The sequence below is a fragment of the Leucoraja erinacea genome, chromosome 39, assembly GCF_028641065.1.
Source record: "Leucoraja erinacea ecotype New England chromosome 39, Leri_hhj_1, whole genome shotgun sequence".
NCBI lineage: Eukaryota > Metazoa > Chordata > Chondrichthyes > Rajiformes > Rajidae > Leucoraja > Leucoraja erinaceus.
The window spans coordinates 2700700-2720548 of record NC_073415.1 but is presented as its reverse complement, the minus strand read 5'-3'; the positions used below and the strand labels follow the sequence as shown (position 1 = coordinate 2720548).

Sequence of the window (19849 nt, the reverse complement as noted above, 5' to 3'; positions counted from 1 at the left end):
GTTTCCGTGCGGTTCCCGGAGGTTGCAGGTGGTTGCCGGAGGTTGCAGGTAGTGGAAGCAGGTAGGGGAGACTGACAAAAACCTCCGGGAACCGCACGGAAATTTGGGGTGGGGCGCAAAGTCTCCAGAGGTTTCCGTTCAGGTTTCCCAAGTGGGACAGGGGCATTAGGCAGCAACTCTACTGCTGCACCAGTGAGCCACCCAGCTACGATGGGAGTGTGTGGAGCCTTCATGCCCACGTTGGCTTTGCATACAGGCTCAGCAGCCTCACAAAGTCCAGCCATCAGAGCTAAATAACAACTCCAAGATCAGACGCACTAATTGGTCTAATCAGCACACGGGTTATGATTGGCGAGAATGTATGTAAAAGGGGCTTGTGGAATAAACGTGACACAAGGTGTCTCAAGTCAAGTCAGGAGAGTTTCTTGTCCAGATAGGACAATGAAATTCTTGCTTGCTGCGGCACAACAATATTGTAGGCATGATACAGAACAGATCAGTGTGTCTAAACAGCAAACAGCATGTTCAAGAAGGAACTGCAGATGCTGGAAAATCGAAGGTAGACAAAAATGCTGGAGAAACTCAGCGGGTGCGGCAGCATCTATGGAGTGAAGGAAATAGGCAACGTTTCGGGACGAAACGTTGCCTATTTCCTTCGCTCCATAGATGCTGCCACACCCGCTGAGTTTCTCCAGCATTTTTGTCTATACAGCATAGTCTGGCTCAGCTAAGGGTCGTTTGTTCTTTGTTTTCTGTCGTGGGATTCAGTTGATCCTACAAGTTGGGCTTGGCATCCACTTGGGCACAGGCATTGTGGGCCGAAGGGCCTGTTCCTGTGCTGTTACCGTTCTAAGTTCTATCACGTTTACCAGACCACTGCCTCCTGTGAGTCCGGGTGGTAACACACCCACTATTCATCCACCAGCCCCATGCAAGATGGCAGCCTGCCTCATTCATCATTTCTCTCACAGAACCCCATGAACCAACTTTGAGGAACTATACGTGGGCGGCACGGTGGCGCAGCGGTAGAGTGGCTGCCTTACAGCGCCGGAGACCCGGGGTTCCATCCCGACTACAGGTGCTGGCTGTACATTCTTTGTACATCCGGAGTTTGTACATTCTCCCCGTGACTGATCATCCCCAATCGGTACCCCGTTCCTGCCTTCCCCCCATATCCCCTGACTCCGCTATCTTTAAGAGCCCTATCTAGCTCTCTCTTGAAAGCATCCAGAGAACCCGCCTCCACCGCCCTTTGAGGCAGTGAATTCCACAGACTCACAACTCTCTGTGAGAAAAAGTGTCTCCTCGTCTCCCTTCTAAATGGCTTACTCCTTATTCATAAACTGTAGCCCCTGGTTCTGGACTCCCACAACATCGGGAACATGTTTCCTGCCTCTAGCGTGTCCAAACCCTTAACAATCTTACATGTTTCAATAAGATATCCTCTCATCCTTCTAAACTCCAGAGTGGACAAGCCCAGCCGCTCCATTCTCTCAGCAGATGACAGTCCCGCCATCTCGGGAATTAACCTTGTAAACCTACGCTGCACTCCCTCAATAGGTGTAGGAGTAGGTAATTCAGCACTTTGAGCCAGCACCACCATTCAATGTGATCATGGCTGATCACCCACAATCAGTACCCCATTCCTGCCTTCTCCCCATAACCCCTTGATCCCGCTAGCCCTGAGAACTCCAAAGGTGACAGACACTAGAGTTTTTAGACTTTAGCCATACAGCGTGGAAACGGGCCCTTTGGGTCAGAGTCTGCACTGCCCAGCAATCACCCCGTATCCCAGCAATATACTACTATTCCACACACTGGGGTCAATTTGACATTTTTAACACAACCAAATAATCTACAAACCTGTACGCTTTTGGATTGTGGGGGGGAAACCGGAGCACTCAGTGAAAACTCCGTGCAGACAGCACCCATGGTCAGGATTGAACCCGGGTCTCAGGAGCTGAGAGGAGGGAACACGACTGCTGCAACACCGTGCCACCCTACAGCACCAACAGCAGTTCAGTCTCCACTTCTGCCACTCCCTTTACTCTGGGAGCCAAGGTCGCCCCCAACGTACCTTGTCGTGATAAGGGCCCAGCACTATCCACCCGCAGAAGCAGTAACCCATGTAGATGACAGCAACACAGCAGCAGAAGCGGATCACATTCGGGAAAGCAACTCGGAGAGTTACGATGAGGATCTGTAATGAAGGGAGTGCCCATTAATGACCGAGGCTGGAGGCTGCCGTGTAGACATACACACACTCAAACACCCACCCACCCTAGTTAGAAACATAGAAAATAGGTGCAGGAGGAGGCCATTCGGCCCTTCGAGCCAGCACCGCCATTCATTGTGATCATGGCTGATCGTCCCTTATCAATATCCATTGACTCCACTAGCCCCTAGAGCTCTATCTAACTTTCTCTTAAATTCATCTAGTGACTTGGCCTCCACAGCCCTCTGTGGCAGGGAATTCCATAAATTCACAACTCGCAGGGCGAAACCATTTTTTCTCACCTCAGTCTTAAATGGCCTCCCCTTTATTCTAAGACTGTGGCCCCTGGTTCTGGACGCCCAACATTTGGAACATTTTTCCTGCATCTAGCTTGTCCAGTCCTTTTATAATTTTATATGTTTCTATAATTCTTCCTTCTAAACTCCATCCTTCTAAACTCCTTCTAAACTCCAGTGAATACAGTGAGTTGTGACCTGATATATAAATATATTGCACAACAAGAGCTCAAGGGAAAACACTACGGACAATGTTCGGGAACCAATAGCCTAGTTCAGAAAGGCATCTTAAGGAGTCCCTGCAAGATCGGTGCGTAGTCTTGATGCACCCGGGAACGTGGTATTCCCCACAAATGGATACATGTGATAATTCATCAGAGTTGCACAGAGGTTCATCAGTCACTGGAGCAGAATTAGACCATTAGGCAGAGTCTACTCCGCCATTCAATCATGGCTGATCCATCTTTCCCTCTCAAATATGGGGAGAAAGCAGGATTTGAGTACTGATTTTGGATAAATTGTGTAAGAAAGAACTGCAGATGCTGGTTGAAATCGAAGGTAGACACAAAATGCTGGAGTAACTCAGCAGGACAGGCAGCATCTGTGGAGAAAAGGAATGGGCGACATTTCAGACTGAAGAAGGGTCTCGACCCGAAACGTCGCGAATTCCTTCTCTCCAGATAGATGCTGCCTGTCCCGCTGAGTGACTCCAGCAGTGTGTCTACCTACTGATTTTGGATGATCAGCCACGATCATGTTGAATAGCTCGAAGGGCCGAATGGCCGACTCCAGCACCTATTGTCTATGCTTCGATGTTCCTAACCCCATTCTACTGCATTCTCCCCGGACCAGGGAAAACAAGGTTGAATGCAAGGATAGCTTTCAGGGACATATGTGTGGACGGAGATGGCTGGGATGTCCAAAGAGTAACGGGTGATTTAGTCGACTTTAGGCTGATTGAAGGATTTATAGATAGAAACAATTTAGTCCATTCAGTAAGATTAGAACAAGAAGGAACATTAGAATGAGTCTACATGGTTTGGAGGCAGGAATAGGAACCACTTCTTTCACAGTGGTTAGTGTGGTGGTGGCTTTCACTCATCTCCAATACACCATTAAGCCATAAGGAGGGGAGGGGAGAGGGAGGGAGAGAGGCGGTTGGGGACATCAATGTAGGGTTTCAAGACCAAATCGGACAGGTAAATGCAGTCGTGACAAAGCTCAGCCTCAGTCATAGAGTGATACAGTGTGGAGACAGGACCTTTGGCCCAACTTGACCCCACCGGCCAACATGTCCCAGCTACACTAGTCCCACTTGCCTGCGCTTGGTCCATATCCCAAGATATTTTATTATGTCATTTGAACCCAAGTTCAAACGAGATTACGTTTCTGCAGTCATACAAACAAGAAAAAAAAAAAAAACACAATTTACATAAACATCCATCACAGTGAATCTCCAAACACCTCATCACTGTGATGGAAGGCAAAGTCTTGTCTCTCCCCATTTCCCCCCAAACCTGTCCTATTCCATGAACCTGTCCAACTGTTTCTTAAACGATGGGATAGTCCCAGCCTCAACTACCTCCTCTGGCAGCTTGTTCCATACCCACCACCCTTTGTGTGAAAAAGTTAACCTTCAGATTCCTATTAAATCTTTTCCCCTTCACCTTAACCTATGTCATCTGGTCCTCGATTCCCCTACTCTGGGTAAAAGACCCTGTGCATCTACCCGATCTATTCCTCTCCTGATTGTGTACTATTACACATTTACCTGATCTATTCCTCTCATGATCTAAAGGCCTCTATAAGCCATGGATTAATTAAACAGCAGCAGAGGCTTTAGCAACTAAAGTTACAAAATCGTGTTGAGCTACTTTTCTTCAGGTCTAATCCGTAGGCTTCTGTAGAAGTGGAGGTCGAGACTTTACTTCACATTACTTACTTACATTGTATTTCTGAAAGAAACTTAAATAGCGAATCACTCCAACCCAGACTAACAAAGTTGAGGTTCCCAGTAGAATACTGCACAGGTCATAGGATGCAAAATTCTGAAAAACAAGCCAGAAGGTTGGATTAAACATAATGTAGATGAGATTAGTAGGGGGTGGGGGGGGGGGGGGGGGGGGGGGGGGAGTGAAACTATTTTTTTTTTTTTAATTGGCTCACAATCTTCAGTCATAGAAACATAGGAACATAGAAATTAGGTGCAGGAGTAGGCCATTCGGCCCTTCGAGCCTGCACCGCCATTCAATATGATCATGGCTGATCATCCAACTCAGTATCTCGTACCTGCCTTCTCTCCATACCCCCTGATCCCCTTAGCCACAAGGGCCACATCTAACTCCCTCTTAAATATAGCCAATGAACTGGCCTCAACTACCCTCTGTGGCAGAGAGTTCCAGAGATTCACCACTCTGTGTGAAAAAAGTTCTTCTCATCTCGGTTTTAAAGGACTTCCCCCTTATCCTTAAGCTGTGACCCCTTGTCCTGGACTTCCCTAACATCGGGAACAATCTTCCTGCATCTAGCCTGTCCAACCCCTTAAGAATTTTGTAAGTTTCTATAAGATCCCCTCTCAATCTTCTAAATTCTAGAGAGTATAAACCAAGTTTCTAACTTGGCCTAAATTGCCTGTCCCACTTTCACAACCTAATTCACGACCTCAGACGAGTTTGCCCTTGACTCATAGTCGCAGCATGGTCGTCACAAGGTCGTAGGTAGGTCGTCATGCTAGTCGTAGGTACTCGTGGCATCAAGTAGGTCGGGGCGTTTTTCGAGCCTGATGAAAAAAGTCCACGAGTAAAAAAGGTCGTGAAAGTGGGACAGACCCTAAACGCTGTACGGTGTAAGGGGAAATCTATATTTTTACACTACAATCACACTCTTGGACTCAAGTATGATATTGCTGGATTGATAATATGTTAAAATGTACTTTGTGTGTTTTGTTGCTTTTTATTGGTGTGACTGTGTGGCAAAGTCAAATTCCTCGCAATGTTACAAAACATACTTGGCTAATAAAGTACGATTATGAATATCCAAACAGATCAGATTATACTATACATAAATACACCCGTCAAACTCCAGTACAATAGGTAGAGCAAAGGGGAAGATACAGAGTGCAGGATATAGTTCTCAGCATTGTAGCGCATCAGTTCCACAGACAAAGTCCAATGTCCGCAATGGGGTAGAGGTGAATTGGACAGTAGCCTAGCTAATGGAAGGACCGTTCAGAAGCCGGATAACAGAGGGGAAGAAGCTGTTCCTGAGTCTGGTGGTGCGTGTTTTCAAGCTTCTGTCCGACAGGAGCAGGAAGAAACAGGAATGACCGGGGTGGGACAAGTCTCTGATTCTATGGGCTGCTTTTCCAAGGCATCATGTGGTGTAGATGGAGTCAATGGTGCGGAGTCTGGCCTGTGTGATGGACCGGGTTACAATCGACAACAGGTGCAGGAGTAGGCCATTCGGCCCTACGAGCCAGCACCGCCATTCAATGTGATCATGCTTTCGACACTGGCTGAGACATTGCTCCTGTTTTTAGTGCTTTTAATGTCTTTTAATTTTTACTGTTTTATAGTCCTTTGTTTTATGGTTTTTAATGGTTTGTAATAACTTCTTGTCCATGAGTTCTCATGCACAGCACTTTGTCGCAACTGCAGTTGTTTAAAGTGCTTTATAAATAAAGTTATTATTATCAGGGCTGATCATCCACAATCAGTACCCCGTTCCTGCCTTCTCCCCATATCCCCCGACTACGCTACCTTTAAAAGCTCTATCTAACTCTCTCTTGAAAGCATCCAGAGAATTGGCCTCCACCGCCCTCTGAGGCAGAGAATTCCACTGACGCACAACTCTGTGTGAAAAAGTGATTCCTCATCTCCATTCTAAATGGCTTGCCCCTTATTCTTAAACTGTGGCCCCTGGTTCTGGACTCCCCCAACACCGGGAGTCCAGAACCAGGGACCACGCGAGTTTGATTTTTTTTTAAATTTGGGAGAGCTCTTGGGTAAACTCGTATAGTGGGACAGGGGCTATACTCCAGCATGTTGTGTCTATCTTCAGTCCGGGTTCTTCCTCAGAATCCAAATCTCTGAGCGGGGTTTTGTCGACAGTCTTTGCCACACTGAATGCAAACAGGAGATCAGTAGCCTGCAGTGAGAAGTGACACAACGTCACGTACCTTGGACTCGATTCCTATCTTCATCACCGTGCCCAGGAAGGTGAAGACATCGCTGACTATCAGCAGCACGTACCAGCCATTGACAAACTCCATGCGAGTGGCACACGACACGTCCCTCTTGTGCTTCTGGACGAAGAACTTCCCAAATTCCTGCAGAAAGAGGAAGAGGTTTACTGAACACTTCAAGATCCACAGTTTTAAATCACTTCACAGCTGCACATTGTCAATCTACAGTGATAGAGGCCAGAGCCATGCTGCATGGCAAATGGCCCTTCGGCCCAAATTGCCCATGCTGACCAAGACGCCCATCTCAGTTTGGAGGCAGGAAACATGTTCCCAATGTTCGGGGAGTCCAGAACCAGGGCCCACAGTTTAAGAATAAGGGGTAAGCCATTTAGGACGGAGATGAAAAAACACTTTTTCTCAGACAGTGGTGAGTCTGTGGAATTGTATACTGGAATTTAGAAGGATGAGAAGGTATCTTACTGAAACCTATAACCTATTATTAAGGGTTTGGACACACTAGAGGCAGGAAACATGTTCCCGATGTTGTGGGAGTCCAGAACCAGGGGCCGCAGTTTAAGAAAAAGGGGTAAGCCATTTAGGACGGAGACAAGGAAACACTTTTTCACACAGAGAGTGGTCAGTCTGTGGAATTCTCTGCCTCAGAGGGCAGTGGAGGCCGGTTCTCTGGATACTTTCAAGAGAGAGCTAGATAGGGCTCATAAAGATAGCGGAGTCAGGGGATATGGGGAGAAGGCAGGAACGGGGTACTGATTGGGGATGATCAGCCATGATCACATTGAATGGCGATGCTGGCTCAAAGTGTCGACTGGCCTACTCCTGCACTTATTGTCTAAGTTGTGTCGGAAGGAACTGCAGATGCTGGTTTATACCGGAGATAGACACAAAGTGCTGGAGTAACTCAGTGGGTCAGGCAGCATCTCTGGAGAAAAAGGTTGGGTGACGTTTCGGGTTGGGACTCTGAAATTTTGATTCGGAGCCCGACCCTCAATGTCATCTGTACATTTGCCTCCACCGAGACTGCCTGACCTGCCGAGGTCCTCCAGCATTTTGTTCTCAGCTCAAGGTTGAAGCGGCTGCAGTCTCTCACGTCTCTTTAGACTTTAGAGATACAGCATGGAAACAGGCCCTTTGGTCGATCGAGTCCAGGCTAACCAGCGATCACCCCGTACAGTAACACTATCCTACACACACTGGGGATAACGTTACAACTTTATCAAAGCCAATTAAGCTGCAAACCTGCACGTCTTTGGAGTGTGGGAGGAAACCGGAGCAACTGGAGGAAACATGGTCACAGGGAGAACGTGCAAACTCCGTACAGACAGCAGCCGTAGTCAGGATGGAACCTGGGTCTCTGGCGCTGTGAGGCCGCAACTCTACCGCCATGCCGCCAGTCCCACTCTTGGTCTATCGCCTCCAGTTTGTGTTTTCACTCATTTCTTAACGAGTGGGTCGGGTAACATTTACAGCCGTCCAGTCTGTGGGAATGACTCTAGGATGTAGGGAACTTTGAACGTTGTCTATCAAGTGTGTCCACTCTCTCCCCACAAGACACCCCCTACGAGAACCCTGTCACGCCGGGCAGCAGCCTGCTGGATGGTGGCTTCAGCAGGGCGAGTGGACTCACTCACATGTTGCAGCATGATGCCTCGGATGATGGATCTCACGCACAGGACGAACGATAGCCCACACAACAGAATGATGCAAGTGTCAAACGTCAGGAGGCCAGCCTCATTCCTACCTGTAATTGGAGGGGAGGAGAGGGGGGGGGAGAGAGGGGGGGGAGAGGGGGAGAGGGGGGAGGAGGGGGGGGAGAGGGAGGGGGGGGAGAGGGAGGGGGGGGAGGGGGGGGAGGGGAGGGGGAGAGAGGGGGGAGGGTGGGAGAGGGAGGGGGGGGGGGGAGGGGGAGAGGGAGGGGGGGAGGGGGAGGGGGGGGAGGGAGGGGGGGGGGAGGGGGGGGAGGGGGAGGGAGAGGGGGAGGGGGGGAGGGAAGGGAGGGGGGGGGGGGGGGCGGGAGGGGGAGGGAGGGAGGGAGGGAGCGGAGAGGGAAAGAGAGGAAGAGGAGGGAGGGAGGGGGAGGGAGGGAGGGGAGAGGGAGGGAGGGGGTGTGGGAGGAGAGGAGGGAGAGAGAGAGGGAGAGGGGAGAGGGAGAGGGAGGGAGGGAGAGAGGGAGAGAGAGGGAGAGGGAGAGGGAGAGAGGGAGGGAGGGAGGAGGGGAAGAGAAGGAGAAGGAGAAGGAGAAGGAGAGGGGGAAGCAGAGGGAGAGGGAGAGGGAGAAGGAGGGGGAGGGAGGGGAGGGAGGGAGAGGGAGGGGGAGAGGGGGGGGAGGGGGAGGGAGGGAGGGAGAGGGAGAGGGGGGAGAGGGAGGGAGGGGAAAGAGGGGAAGGGGAGGGAGAGTGAGGGGGAGAATAAAGCTTCAATTAAATAAATAATTTCATGGCTCGTAAACCCACTGCAAAGACATCACAGACACAAATGAATGGGAGCTTGCAGCCTCTCAGCATTTCCACTAGGCCAAGTTTCAGAAGTTGTTCATGTGGAGTCAAAGGAACAAAAAGCTGGAGTAACTCAGCGGGACAGGCAACGTCTCTGGATAGAAGGAATGGGCGACGTCTCTGGTCGAGACCCTTCTTCAGATGTTCAATGAGCAGAGAACTTATTCATGGAATGAATGAATGAATGAATGAATATAAGTTTATTGGCCAACTATGTACACACATACAAGGAATTTGCCTTGGTGCTCTGCTCACAAGTGACAACACGACATACAGTAAACCATTAAGAATAAAACATTATAGTTTAAACATGTGAATGAAACAAAATACCAGAGCTAAAGGCTACAGATTTTTGGTTATTGAGTGGAGCTACTACTCGTGCAAAAAAGCTAAATTTATGTCTGGCGGTGGCGGCTTTGACTGTCCGGAGTCGCCTTCCAGAGGGAAGTGATTCAAAGAGTTTGTAGCTAGGGTGAGAGGGGTCAGAGATGATCCTGCCCGCTCGCTTCCTGGCCCTTGCAGTGTACAGTTCGTCAATGGAGGTGGGGGGGGGGGGGGGGGGGGGGGGGGAAGGTTGCAGCCAATAGTGTGCACAGGGTCGGTACGGACTCAGTGGGCTGAAGGGCCTATTTCCATGCTGTATCTCCAAACTAGACTGACTACCATTTCCAGCTTAGAGAAGTTTGATCACAGGAATGTTTAGTTTGGAGATATAGTGAAGAAACAGGCCCTTCAGCCCACCGGGCCCATGCTGACCAGCGATCCCCGCACATTAACCCTATCCTACACACCCACTAGGGACAATATTTACATTTACCAAGCCAATTAACCTACAAACCTGTACGCCTTTGGAGTGTGGGAGAAAACCGAAGATCTCGGAGAAAACCCAAGCAGATCCAGGGGCCACAGGTTAAGAATAAGGAGTAAGCCATTTCGAACGGAGACGAGGAAACACTTTTTCTCACAGAGAGTGGTGAGTCTGTGGAATTCTCTGCCTCAGAGGGCGGTGGAGGCCAGTTCTCTCGATGCTTTCAAGAAAGAGCTAGATAGGGCTCTTCGGAAATAGCAGAGTCAGGGGATATGGGGAGAAGGCAGGAACGGGGTATAGATTGGGGATGATCAGCCCTGATCACATTGAATGGCAGTGTTGGCTCGAAGGGCCAAACGGGCCTACTCCTGCACCTATTGTCTATTGTCCATTGATGGCGAGGAGAAGATACAAACTCTGTACCGACAGCACCCGTAGTCAGGATCGAACCCGGGTCTCCGGCGCTGCACTCACTGTAAGACAGCAACTCTACCGCTGCGCCACCGTGACCACGCAAACGTCTAGAGGGTAAGCTCACCATATCCAGAAACACTGGGCTCAGCACACTCGTTGATGTCCACTTTGTTATCCAGGCTGATCTTTATCCGGCCACTGTGGGCCTTGTTGTCAAACAGGATCTGGAATGAAATGGAAACCACAGTCACAGTTGCTCCCACGCACACATCTGCAGAACACCTGCTCTTCCGGCTGGGAATATAAATCCCAGCTTCCCAAAGCTCATGCTCACCCAAGGAATCCAAACAATTTAAACCAGAAGGTAGATAAAAATGCTGGAGAAACTCAGCGGGTAACAATAGACAATAGACAATAGGTGCTGGAGTAGGCTATTTAGCCCTTCGAGCCAGCACCGCCATTCAATGTGATCATGGCTGATCGTCCCCAATCAGTACCCCGTTCCTGCCTTCGCCCCATATACCCCGACTCCGCTATTTTTAAGAGCCCTATCTAGCTCTCTCTTGAAAGCTCTCTTGAAGGTGAGGCAGCATCTATGGAGCAGAGGAAATATGCAACGATTCAAGTCGAAACCCTTCTTCGGACTGATGTGAGAGTGGGGGGGGGGGGGGGGGCAAAGAAGAAAGGAAGCGGTGGAGCCAGTGGGCTGAGGGAGAGCTGAGAAGGGGAAGAGAAAGTAAGGACTAAAACCAGAAGGTGATTTTGCAGCCAAGCCTGTGACAGCCGCAACAAAAAGCTTCTCACTGAACCTCTGTGCAAGTGACAATAAAACCATTTTCCCCACACACTTCCTACAGGGAGATGGAGGACTAGCTTGGATCAGAAAGAGATAGTATGGGGTTACTCTTTTACCCAGAGTAGGGGAATCAAGAACCAGAGGACATGGGTTGAAGATGAGGGAACGAGGGGAGAGATTTAATAGGATTTAATGTTCCCGGTGTTGGGGGAGTCCAGAACCAGGGCCCACAGTTTAAGAAATAGGGGTAAGCCATTTAGAATGGAGATGAGGGAACACTTTTTCCACACAGAAAGTTGTGATTCTGTGGAATTGTATACTGGAATTTAGGATGGGAGTGGATCTTATTGAAACCTATAAGATTATTAAGGGTTTGGACACGCTAGAGGCAGGATGTTCCCGATGTTGGGCGAGTCCAGAACCAGGGGCCGCAGTTTAATAAAAAAGGGTTAGGCATTTAGGACGGAGACGAGGAAACACTTTTTCACACAGAGAGTTGTGAGTCTGTGGAATTCTCTGCCTGTGGAGGCCGGTCCTCTGGATACTTTCAAGAGAGAGCTAGATAGGGTTCTTAAAGATAGCGGAGTCAGGGGGATATGGGGAGAAGGCAGGAACGGGGTACTGATTGGGGATGATCACGTTGATGCATTCCCTCCTCCCACACTCCAAAGGCGTACAGGTTTGTAGGTTAATTGGCTTGGTATAAATGTAAAAGACTGTCCCTAGTGCAGGATGGTGATAATGAGCGGGGATTGCTGGTCGGTGCGGGCTCGCTCGTCTGAAGGGCCCGTTACTGCGCTGTATCTCCAAACTAAACTAAAATTAAGAAATCCAATTATAGAGAAAAATCTGTTTGAAAACAGCACTTACTAGAATGTTAAAGGTGTAGCAATCTGGGATTTCATGGTTGATGATTGTCTGAATGTTAATAGCTTTCAGTTTAAATCTGATGGACACATCGATAAGCCTGAGAACACAATCAGAACAAATATCAGGAGGTTGTCTCTGAATGGGCGCCTTCTCCCCCTTACTGGGCCACGGTTAATGAATGCTTTCCAGTGATTAGATGAACCAGCCAGCAAGACAAAATCCCGCGCAAACTGGAGGAACAGCACCTCATATTCTGCTTGGGTAGATAACGAGGTTACGGTATGAACAATGCATTCTCTAACTATCTAACTAATCTACAAACAACCCTCACAAATAACAAAGTGCTGGAGTAACTCAGCGGGTCAGGTAGCATCGCGTGAGAATATGGATATGTGGCATTTTGGGTTAGGTTACTCTTCTTCAGAACATTTATCCATGTTCTCCAGCGATGCTGCTGGACCCGAGTTACTCCAGCACTCATTTTTTTTTTGTAAACCAGCGCCTGCAGTTCCTTGTTTCTGCAAACAACCCACCTCTGTTTATCTGTTCCTCCAAACCACTTCCACCCGATTCACTCACAGTTCGCCCCTCGAGCCCTGGCAACATCCTCGTAAATCTTCTCTGTACCTTTCCTTACTACACCAGCTGAATTAGCCTCCTGCTGAGTTGGATGACCATCACCGGTGATATAGAGCGATTTTGAACAAATGCATGAAAGGAATGCAAAAAAGTAACGATGATCAAGGAAACAGGCCATTGTTCGCGGTGGGCTAGGTGAAAACGAGTTGCAGACAATGAGACTCAACAAGGTGACTTTGAAGTTAGTCCATCACCGGCTCTGACCTCCCCACCATCGAAGGGATTCACCAGAGTCGCTGCCTCAAAAAGGTGGCCAGCATCATCAGGGACCCACACCACCCTGGCCACACACTCATTTCACCCCTGCCATCGGGAAGAAGGTACAGGAACCTGAAAACTGTAACTTCGAGGTCCAGGAACAGCCATCAGGCTATTAAACACCACAACCTCAAATAAGTTCTGAATTACATAGACTATAATTACATATTCTGTTGTGCTGCTGCAAGTAAGAATTTCACTGTTCTATCTGGGACATATGACAATAAAATACTCTTGACTGAAGAAGGGTCTCGACCCGAAACATCGCCCATTCCTTCTCTCCGGAGATGCTGACTCACCCGCTAAGTTACTCCAGCATTTTGTATCTACCTTCGATATAAACCAGCATCTGCAGTTCTTTCTTACACAAACTATTCGTGACTGTCTTGACTGCATATATCATTCCAGCTGGCAGCAAGGAGAACGGACAAACACAGCGACATGAATCCATTGCCATAATGTTGATTCTGTATCCTCTCCAACCTCACTCCCTCAGAGGCGTATTAAATCACAAATTATCTCCATAAAGCGTTGAAAGAGACTTTGACGATAATCAACACCAAGCTGATATCTTAAACCTTGGACAAAGAGTTCGGCCTACACTTATAGCAAAGTGAATTGTAAAGTTAAGGAACTCATTGTGGGTAGAAAGGAACCGCAGATGCTGGTATGTGTCGAAGTGCTGGAGTAACTCAGCGGGTCAAGCAGCATCTCTAGAGAAAAAGGATAGGTGACGTTTCAGGTCGGGACGCTTCCTCGGACTCAAACCCTTCTACAGACTTCTGAAGAAGGGCCCCCGACCCAATATACATCACCCATTGTTTTATCTCCAGAGCTGCTGCCTGGCCCGCTGAGTAGCTCCAGCATTTTGTGTCCGTCTCCAGAATTTAATAGACGGGGGCACGGAACTGGACAACCACAGATATTACAGAAGGTTGTAAAGGCTGGAGGTGGATATTGCAACAGGGGAAATGTCACAGAGGTATTTGGAAATGAAATTTACAACATCCAAGCAAGATAATGGTTGCATAAGCAAGCAAGACTCCCCCAACATCGGGAACATGTTTCCTGCCGCTAGCGTGTCCAAACCCTTAACAATCTTAGTGTTTAAGAGGGAACTGCAGATGCTGGAGAATCGAAGGTTACACAAAAAAGCTGGAGAAACTCAGCGGGTGCAGCAGCATCTATGGAGCGAAGGAAATAGGCAACGTTTCGGGCCAAAACCCTTCTTCAGACACCTATTTCCTTCGCTCCATAGATGCTGCTGCACCCGCTGAGTTTCTCCAGCTTTTTTGTGTAACCTTAACAATCTTATATGTTTCAATGAGATATCCTCTCATCCTTCTAAACTCCAGAGTGTACAAGCCCAGCTGCTCCATTCTCTCAGCATATGACAGTCCCGCCATCCCGGAAATTAACCTTGTAAACCTACGCTGCACTCCCTCAATAGCAAGAATTTACATCAAAGTGCAACTACTCACATTTGTCAGCGTTAAATTCCTTTTACCATTCCTTCCCAACTGATCTAGATCCTGTTGTAATATGTGATATCCTTCCTCATTGTCCACTAAACTATTCATTTTGATCTGCAATCCTACTGACAATGTTAGCTCCACTATCATCTAAACAGTTCGTGTCAATAAACAGCCTCTGGCACTCCATTGATCACAAGACTACAATCTGAAAGACATCCCTCCACAACTAGGGGGACACTGTGGCGCAGCGGTAGAGTTGCTGTCTTATGCCCCTGTCCCACTTAGGAAACCTGAACGGAAACCTCTGGAGACTTTGCGCCCCACCCAAAGTTTCCATGCAGTTCCCGGAGGTTGCAGGTGGTTGCCGGAGGTTGCAGGTAGTGGAAGCAGGTAGGGAGACTGACAAAAACCTCCGGGAACTGCATGGAAACCTTGGGTGGGGCGCAAAGTCTCCAGAGGTTTCCTTTCAAGTTTCCTAAGTGGGACAGGGCATTTCAGCGCCAGAGACCCAGGTTCGATCCAGACAATGGGTGCTGCCTGTATGGAGATTGAACCTGTAAGAAAGAACTGCAGACGCTGGTTTAAATCGAAGGAAGACACAAAATGTTGGAGTAACTCAGCGGGTGAGGCAGCATCTCTGGAGTGAAATGTCGCCCATTCCTTCTCTCCAGAGATGCTACCTCACCCGCTGAGTTACCCGCTGAGTCTCGACCCGAAACGTCGCCCATTCCTTCTCTCCAGAGATGCTACCTCACCCGCGGAGTTACTCCAGCATTTTGTGTCTCCCTTGGAATTTCACCGTTCTCCCTGTGACCTGTGTGGGTTTTCTCTGGGTGCTCTGCAAAATGTACAATAGTAAAATTATAAATTATTCCCAGTGTGTGCGAGATGGTGTTAGTGTGCGGGGATTGCAGGTTGGTGTGGACTCAGTAGGCCGAAGAGCCTGCTCCCCACGCTGTATCTCTAAATTCAAATCTAAACATCTCCCTCTGATTCCTTCCGCCAAACCAATTTTGAATCCAACTGGCCAGCTCACCTTACATTCCATCTGCTTTAAACCCCTGTCCCACTGTAGGAGTTAATTCAAGAGCTCTCCCGAGTTTGCCCCGATTCGAACTCGGAGATTTACGGTAATGGCCGCTCGTCGGTACTTTGGGCTCTCATGGACATTTTTCAACATGTTGAAAAATCTTCACGAGTCTTCCCGAGTTTCCTGAGTGCCTGCCATTAGTGTTACAAGCCGCGAAGAGACGTCCCTGAGCTCCAACGTACTCGCTATGTACATTCTACATGCTTACCGCGAGTTTGATTTTTTTTTTAAACTCGGGAGAGCACTTGAATGAACTCGTACAGTGGGACAGGGCTTTTAACCTTCTAGACTAACCTACCATGCAGGACTTTGTGAAAGGCTTTGCTAAAGTCCACAAAGACAATTTCCATTGCCCTTCCCTCATCAATCCTCCCAGTGACTTCTTCAATAACACTCGGATTTGTGAGGATTGTTCGTAGAAGATCTTATTTTTAAAATGAAGATGACATTACTTGTAGAATTTCAGCGAGAGGTTCTTGTGCATCTCCGTCTCCATGGGGCTCACACCCATACAGTCTGCAAGAAGAAGAAGAAGAAGAATTAGCATGAACAGACACACACACACAGCTCCATACATTGCTGGCCATTCGATATCAGCCTGTTGAGCAGCAAGAGCTGAACTGCAGCTTACTTCCGACCACAACCTACCTTTCCTAAAGGTCCTGTCCCACTTTCCCGAGTTATTCACGAATTCTCCCGAGTTTTCAAACTCGCAGAATGTTCGTAACGAGGCTGTAGGAGTCCGTAGATATATCGTAGCGGCTCGTTATGCCAGCCGTCGGTACTCTGTGCATCAGGTAAGTTGGGACGTTTTTGCAGCATGATGGAAAATGTCCACGAGTGAAAATAAAGCCCCTCACCAGAGCCCTATACAACTGCAGAAGACCCTCTTTACTCCTATACTGAAATCCTCTTGTTATGAAGGCCAACATTCCATTAGCTTTCTTCACTGCCTGCTGTACCTGCACGCCAACTTTCAGTGGCTGGTGTACAAGGACACCCAGGTCTTGTTGCACCTCCCCCTTGCCGAACCTAACCCCATTGAGATAATAATCTGCCCCCGTCACAATTATACCAAGTCAATCAACCTACAAACCAGTACGTCTTTGGAGTGTGGGAGGAAACCGGAGATCTGGTGAAAACCCACGCAGGTCACTGGGAGAACGTACAAGCTCCGAACAGGCAAACGCCCGTTGTCAGGATCAAACCTAGGTTTCCGTGGCAGCAACACGACCGCTGCACCCCATCGCACCGCTGGGAAGAAACTGTCCCTGAAGCTGGAGGTGTGCGTTTTCACACTTCTGTACCTCTCGCCTGATGGTAGAGGGGAGAAGAAGGAGTGACCGGGGTGAGGCTGGACACGTGTTGGTGGTGGTCACTCACCTGTTATCACCAGCGGGTTGATGTTGAAGGTGTCGTTCGCTGGGAAGATGCTGCCCTTCTTGTAAAAACGCTGGCAAAGATGGAGGCCGGTCCGATTGGCGTCATTCTCAAACACGTAGGCGTAGCGTCCCAGAGACATATTGTGCAGAGCCAGGTACTATGTATTGGTGGGGGTTGAGTGTAAATAATGGGGTAACAATTTAATATGCAATGGAGTCACCAGTAAGGAAAGAAGCATTCAATAAATTGCAGAATCTCACCCGGGAGCAATACTAAAAGAAAAAGATTTGTGTCTCAATGGAATTCTTCATATAACACGACCAAAGATTTTTTCCGACCAACACAGTAGTATATACAGCAGCCATTTTGGATTTGCATGCAACAAAATTTTTGTGATTTTGGTCCAGAATTAAAAAAATACCCGTATGTCGGTTGGAAAACTAATTTTTTTCACACTTCATATCATGTGTGTCTAAGCAGGAGGCCAATGAGATCTCACTTTAAGCGAGCATCTTCCAGATTTGTAGCATCAGCCAGTATTGGGAAGGTCTCAGCAATGAAGCAATCCATTTAGAGGGGAACACATTAATGTGTTCATTCTCAGTCTTCCCCTTCTCAGTCTTCCCCCGGCTAGGCTTGTATTCCTTTATTGATGTTGGTTCCTTTTTCAATTCCTCCAATTGAAAAAGGAACCAACATTTTTCGTTTTAGTTCAGAGGTACACCGCGAAAACAGGCCCTTCGGCCCAACAAGGCCGCGCCGACCAATGGCACACACGCGGTATTTTAACAAAGACAATTAACCCAACAGGCCTGCATGCCTTTGGAGTGTAGGAGGAAACCAGAGCACCTGGAGAAAACCCACATAGGTCACGGGAAAAAATACAAACTCCATACAAACAGGACCAGAGGTCTGGATCAAACCTGGGTCTCTGGAGCAGTAAGGCAGCAACTCTACCGCTGGTTTGTGCAGGTTTGTAGGTTAATTGACTTCTGTAAATTGTCCCTAGCGTGTAGGATAGTGCTAGTGTACAGGATCGCAGGTCGGCACGGGGTCGGTGGGCTGAAGGACCTGTTTCCGCACTGTATCTCTAAAATGTTTCACTGGATAAACTCAAGAAATAACTGCAGGCTTCGGCTGTTCTCCAGAGTTTTCCATATGGCCCGAAACATTCATTGTTTGTTTTCCCACAGATGCTGCCTGACATGCTAAACACTCCCAAATTGTCTTGTCAGAGACTGCCGGATGGGACTAACTTTAAAATAAAACACACCGGGATTAAATGATCTTTTTGGTGCCGTACAGCCCAGGGCAAAAATGAGTTGTCTCCACAAAACACAACGGATGGGAAGACGCAAGAACATGGGGATAGAAGCAATGGGTGATGTTTCGGGCCGAGACCCTTCTGCAGATATTTCGACCTGAAACGCCACCCGTTCCTTCTCTCCAGAGATGCTGTCTGTCCCGCTGAGTTACTCCAGCTTTTTGTGTCTATCTTCAGTGTAAACCAGCATCTGCAGTTCCTTCCGAAACATAGAAAATAGGTGCAAGAGGAGGCCATTCGGCCCTTTGAGCCTGCTCCGCCATTCAATATGATCATGGCTGATCATATTGGCTGATCATATTGATCATATTGATCCATGAAACACTGGCTCTCCCCCTACACCCTCCAATGTGGCCACTCCAGCGTGTGACCCATAGCCCTCTCAACTTCTCCATGCACCTGTCTAAAGGACTTCCAATGGCGTATCCTATGAACGCAAAGCTTCCCTCGGTCCGACAACAAAATGGCGAAAACCATGATGTGCCAGGACAGCAGCTGTAAGACATACAATGAGCCCATGGAGGTGGGCTGTAGAGGCTTTGCAGGGCGCTCACTCTGCAAAGTCCTCAACCAGTTGGGCAGTACGGGGCTGGCAAAGAAGAGGGCCATTCATTCCACAAGCGAAGCCGCGGAGAAAGCCACTAGGTGGCTTTGGATTGAGAGGGCCGATCCGTGGGCGGTTGCTGTTGGGAACCAAGTCGGGGGTTGGTCAACCCCGGCTGGGTCGCCTAGGCGAGGGTGTCTGATGTTGTGAGACCCGAAACACCCGTTGAACCTGCGCTGAGGATGCGTCCCAGCGCATCTAGAAGATGTATCTTTCACACTAACATCGTCAGCTTCTGCAAGACATAAGCTGGCTGCTGTACATCCTACATTAGAACTGCATCACTGCCTATTAAGTACATTGCAGGGCACTACATAACAATACAAGTTCATTTAATCTGGCACGGGAATGCAAAATAATAGTTATTCATATTAGCATACAATCTAACAAAGCAAACTATAAATAATAATAACCATGTATGCGGTTACCTCACACTGCACTTTGGAGTACGAGAAAAAGGAATTTGGGCTCCTGCCAATTTCCTGACAGTTTAGAGATCCAGCGCGAAAACAGGCCCTTCGGCCCACCGGGTCCGCGCCAACCAGCGATCCCCGCACACTAACACCCACTAGGGACAATTTTTACATTTACCAAGCCAATTAACCTGCAAGCCGGAAGACAGGAAGAAACTAATTCAGTGGAGCAACTGACCTGGTTAACTGCGTAGAAAATAGAGTCATAAACGTCCCTCTGCTTGTACACGGCATAGGAACCATCCGCTTCCACTGTGTAATCCTTCAAGAATAGGTGTTTAAATGTCATTGTGTTTTCTTCTTTAAAATCCACCACCATCTGGTTACTCAAGCCGAACAGGATTAACTGTTGGAAACAGGAAGAGGCAGCAGTTTCAAAACATGAGTGTATTGCCCCAGTAACAGGAATTCCCCATCTCTGTGTATATGAGGGAACTGCAGATGGAGCTACGAGGCATCGGGCCCTTTCGGCCCACCAAGTCCGCACCGACCAACGATCCCCGTACAC

General features: G+C 48.4%; 1 protein-coding gene and 1 long non-coding RNA gene across 2 annotated transcripts in view; one reads left to right on the top strand and one right to left on the bottom strand.

Moving 5' to 3' along the window:
• The window catches only part of LOC129714406 (uncharacterized), a 185077-nt gene that overhangs the window by 84794 nt on the left and 80434 nt on the right, over nucleotides 1-19849 (top strand). The window lies entirely within an intron of this gene.
• The window catches only part of mcoln1a (mucolipin TRP cation channel 1a), a 45144-nt gene that overhangs the window by 7281 nt on the left and 18014 nt on the right, over nucleotides 1-19849 (bottom strand). The window contains exons 3-11 of the mRNA XM_055663983.1: nucleotides 19520-19687; nucleotides 16941-17097; nucleotides 16010-16073; nucleotides 12096-12192; nucleotides 10554-10653; nucleotides 8344-8453; nucleotides 6689-6838; nucleotides 4458-4559; nucleotides 2078-2200 (exon numbers count right to left, since the gene is read on the bottom strand). Of these exons, the coding sequence (XP_055519958.1) occupies nucleotides 2078-2200; nucleotides 4458-4559; nucleotides 6689-6838; nucleotides 8344-8453; nucleotides 10554-10653; nucleotides 12096-12192; nucleotides 16010-16073; nucleotides 16941-17097; nucleotides 19520-19687 (1071 nt within the window). The remainder of the gene's footprint in view (nucleotides 1-2077; nucleotides 2201-4457; nucleotides 4560-6688; nucleotides 6839-8343; nucleotides 8454-10553; nucleotides 10654-12095; nucleotides 12193-16009; nucleotides 16074-16940; nucleotides 17098-19519; nucleotides 19688-19849) is intronic.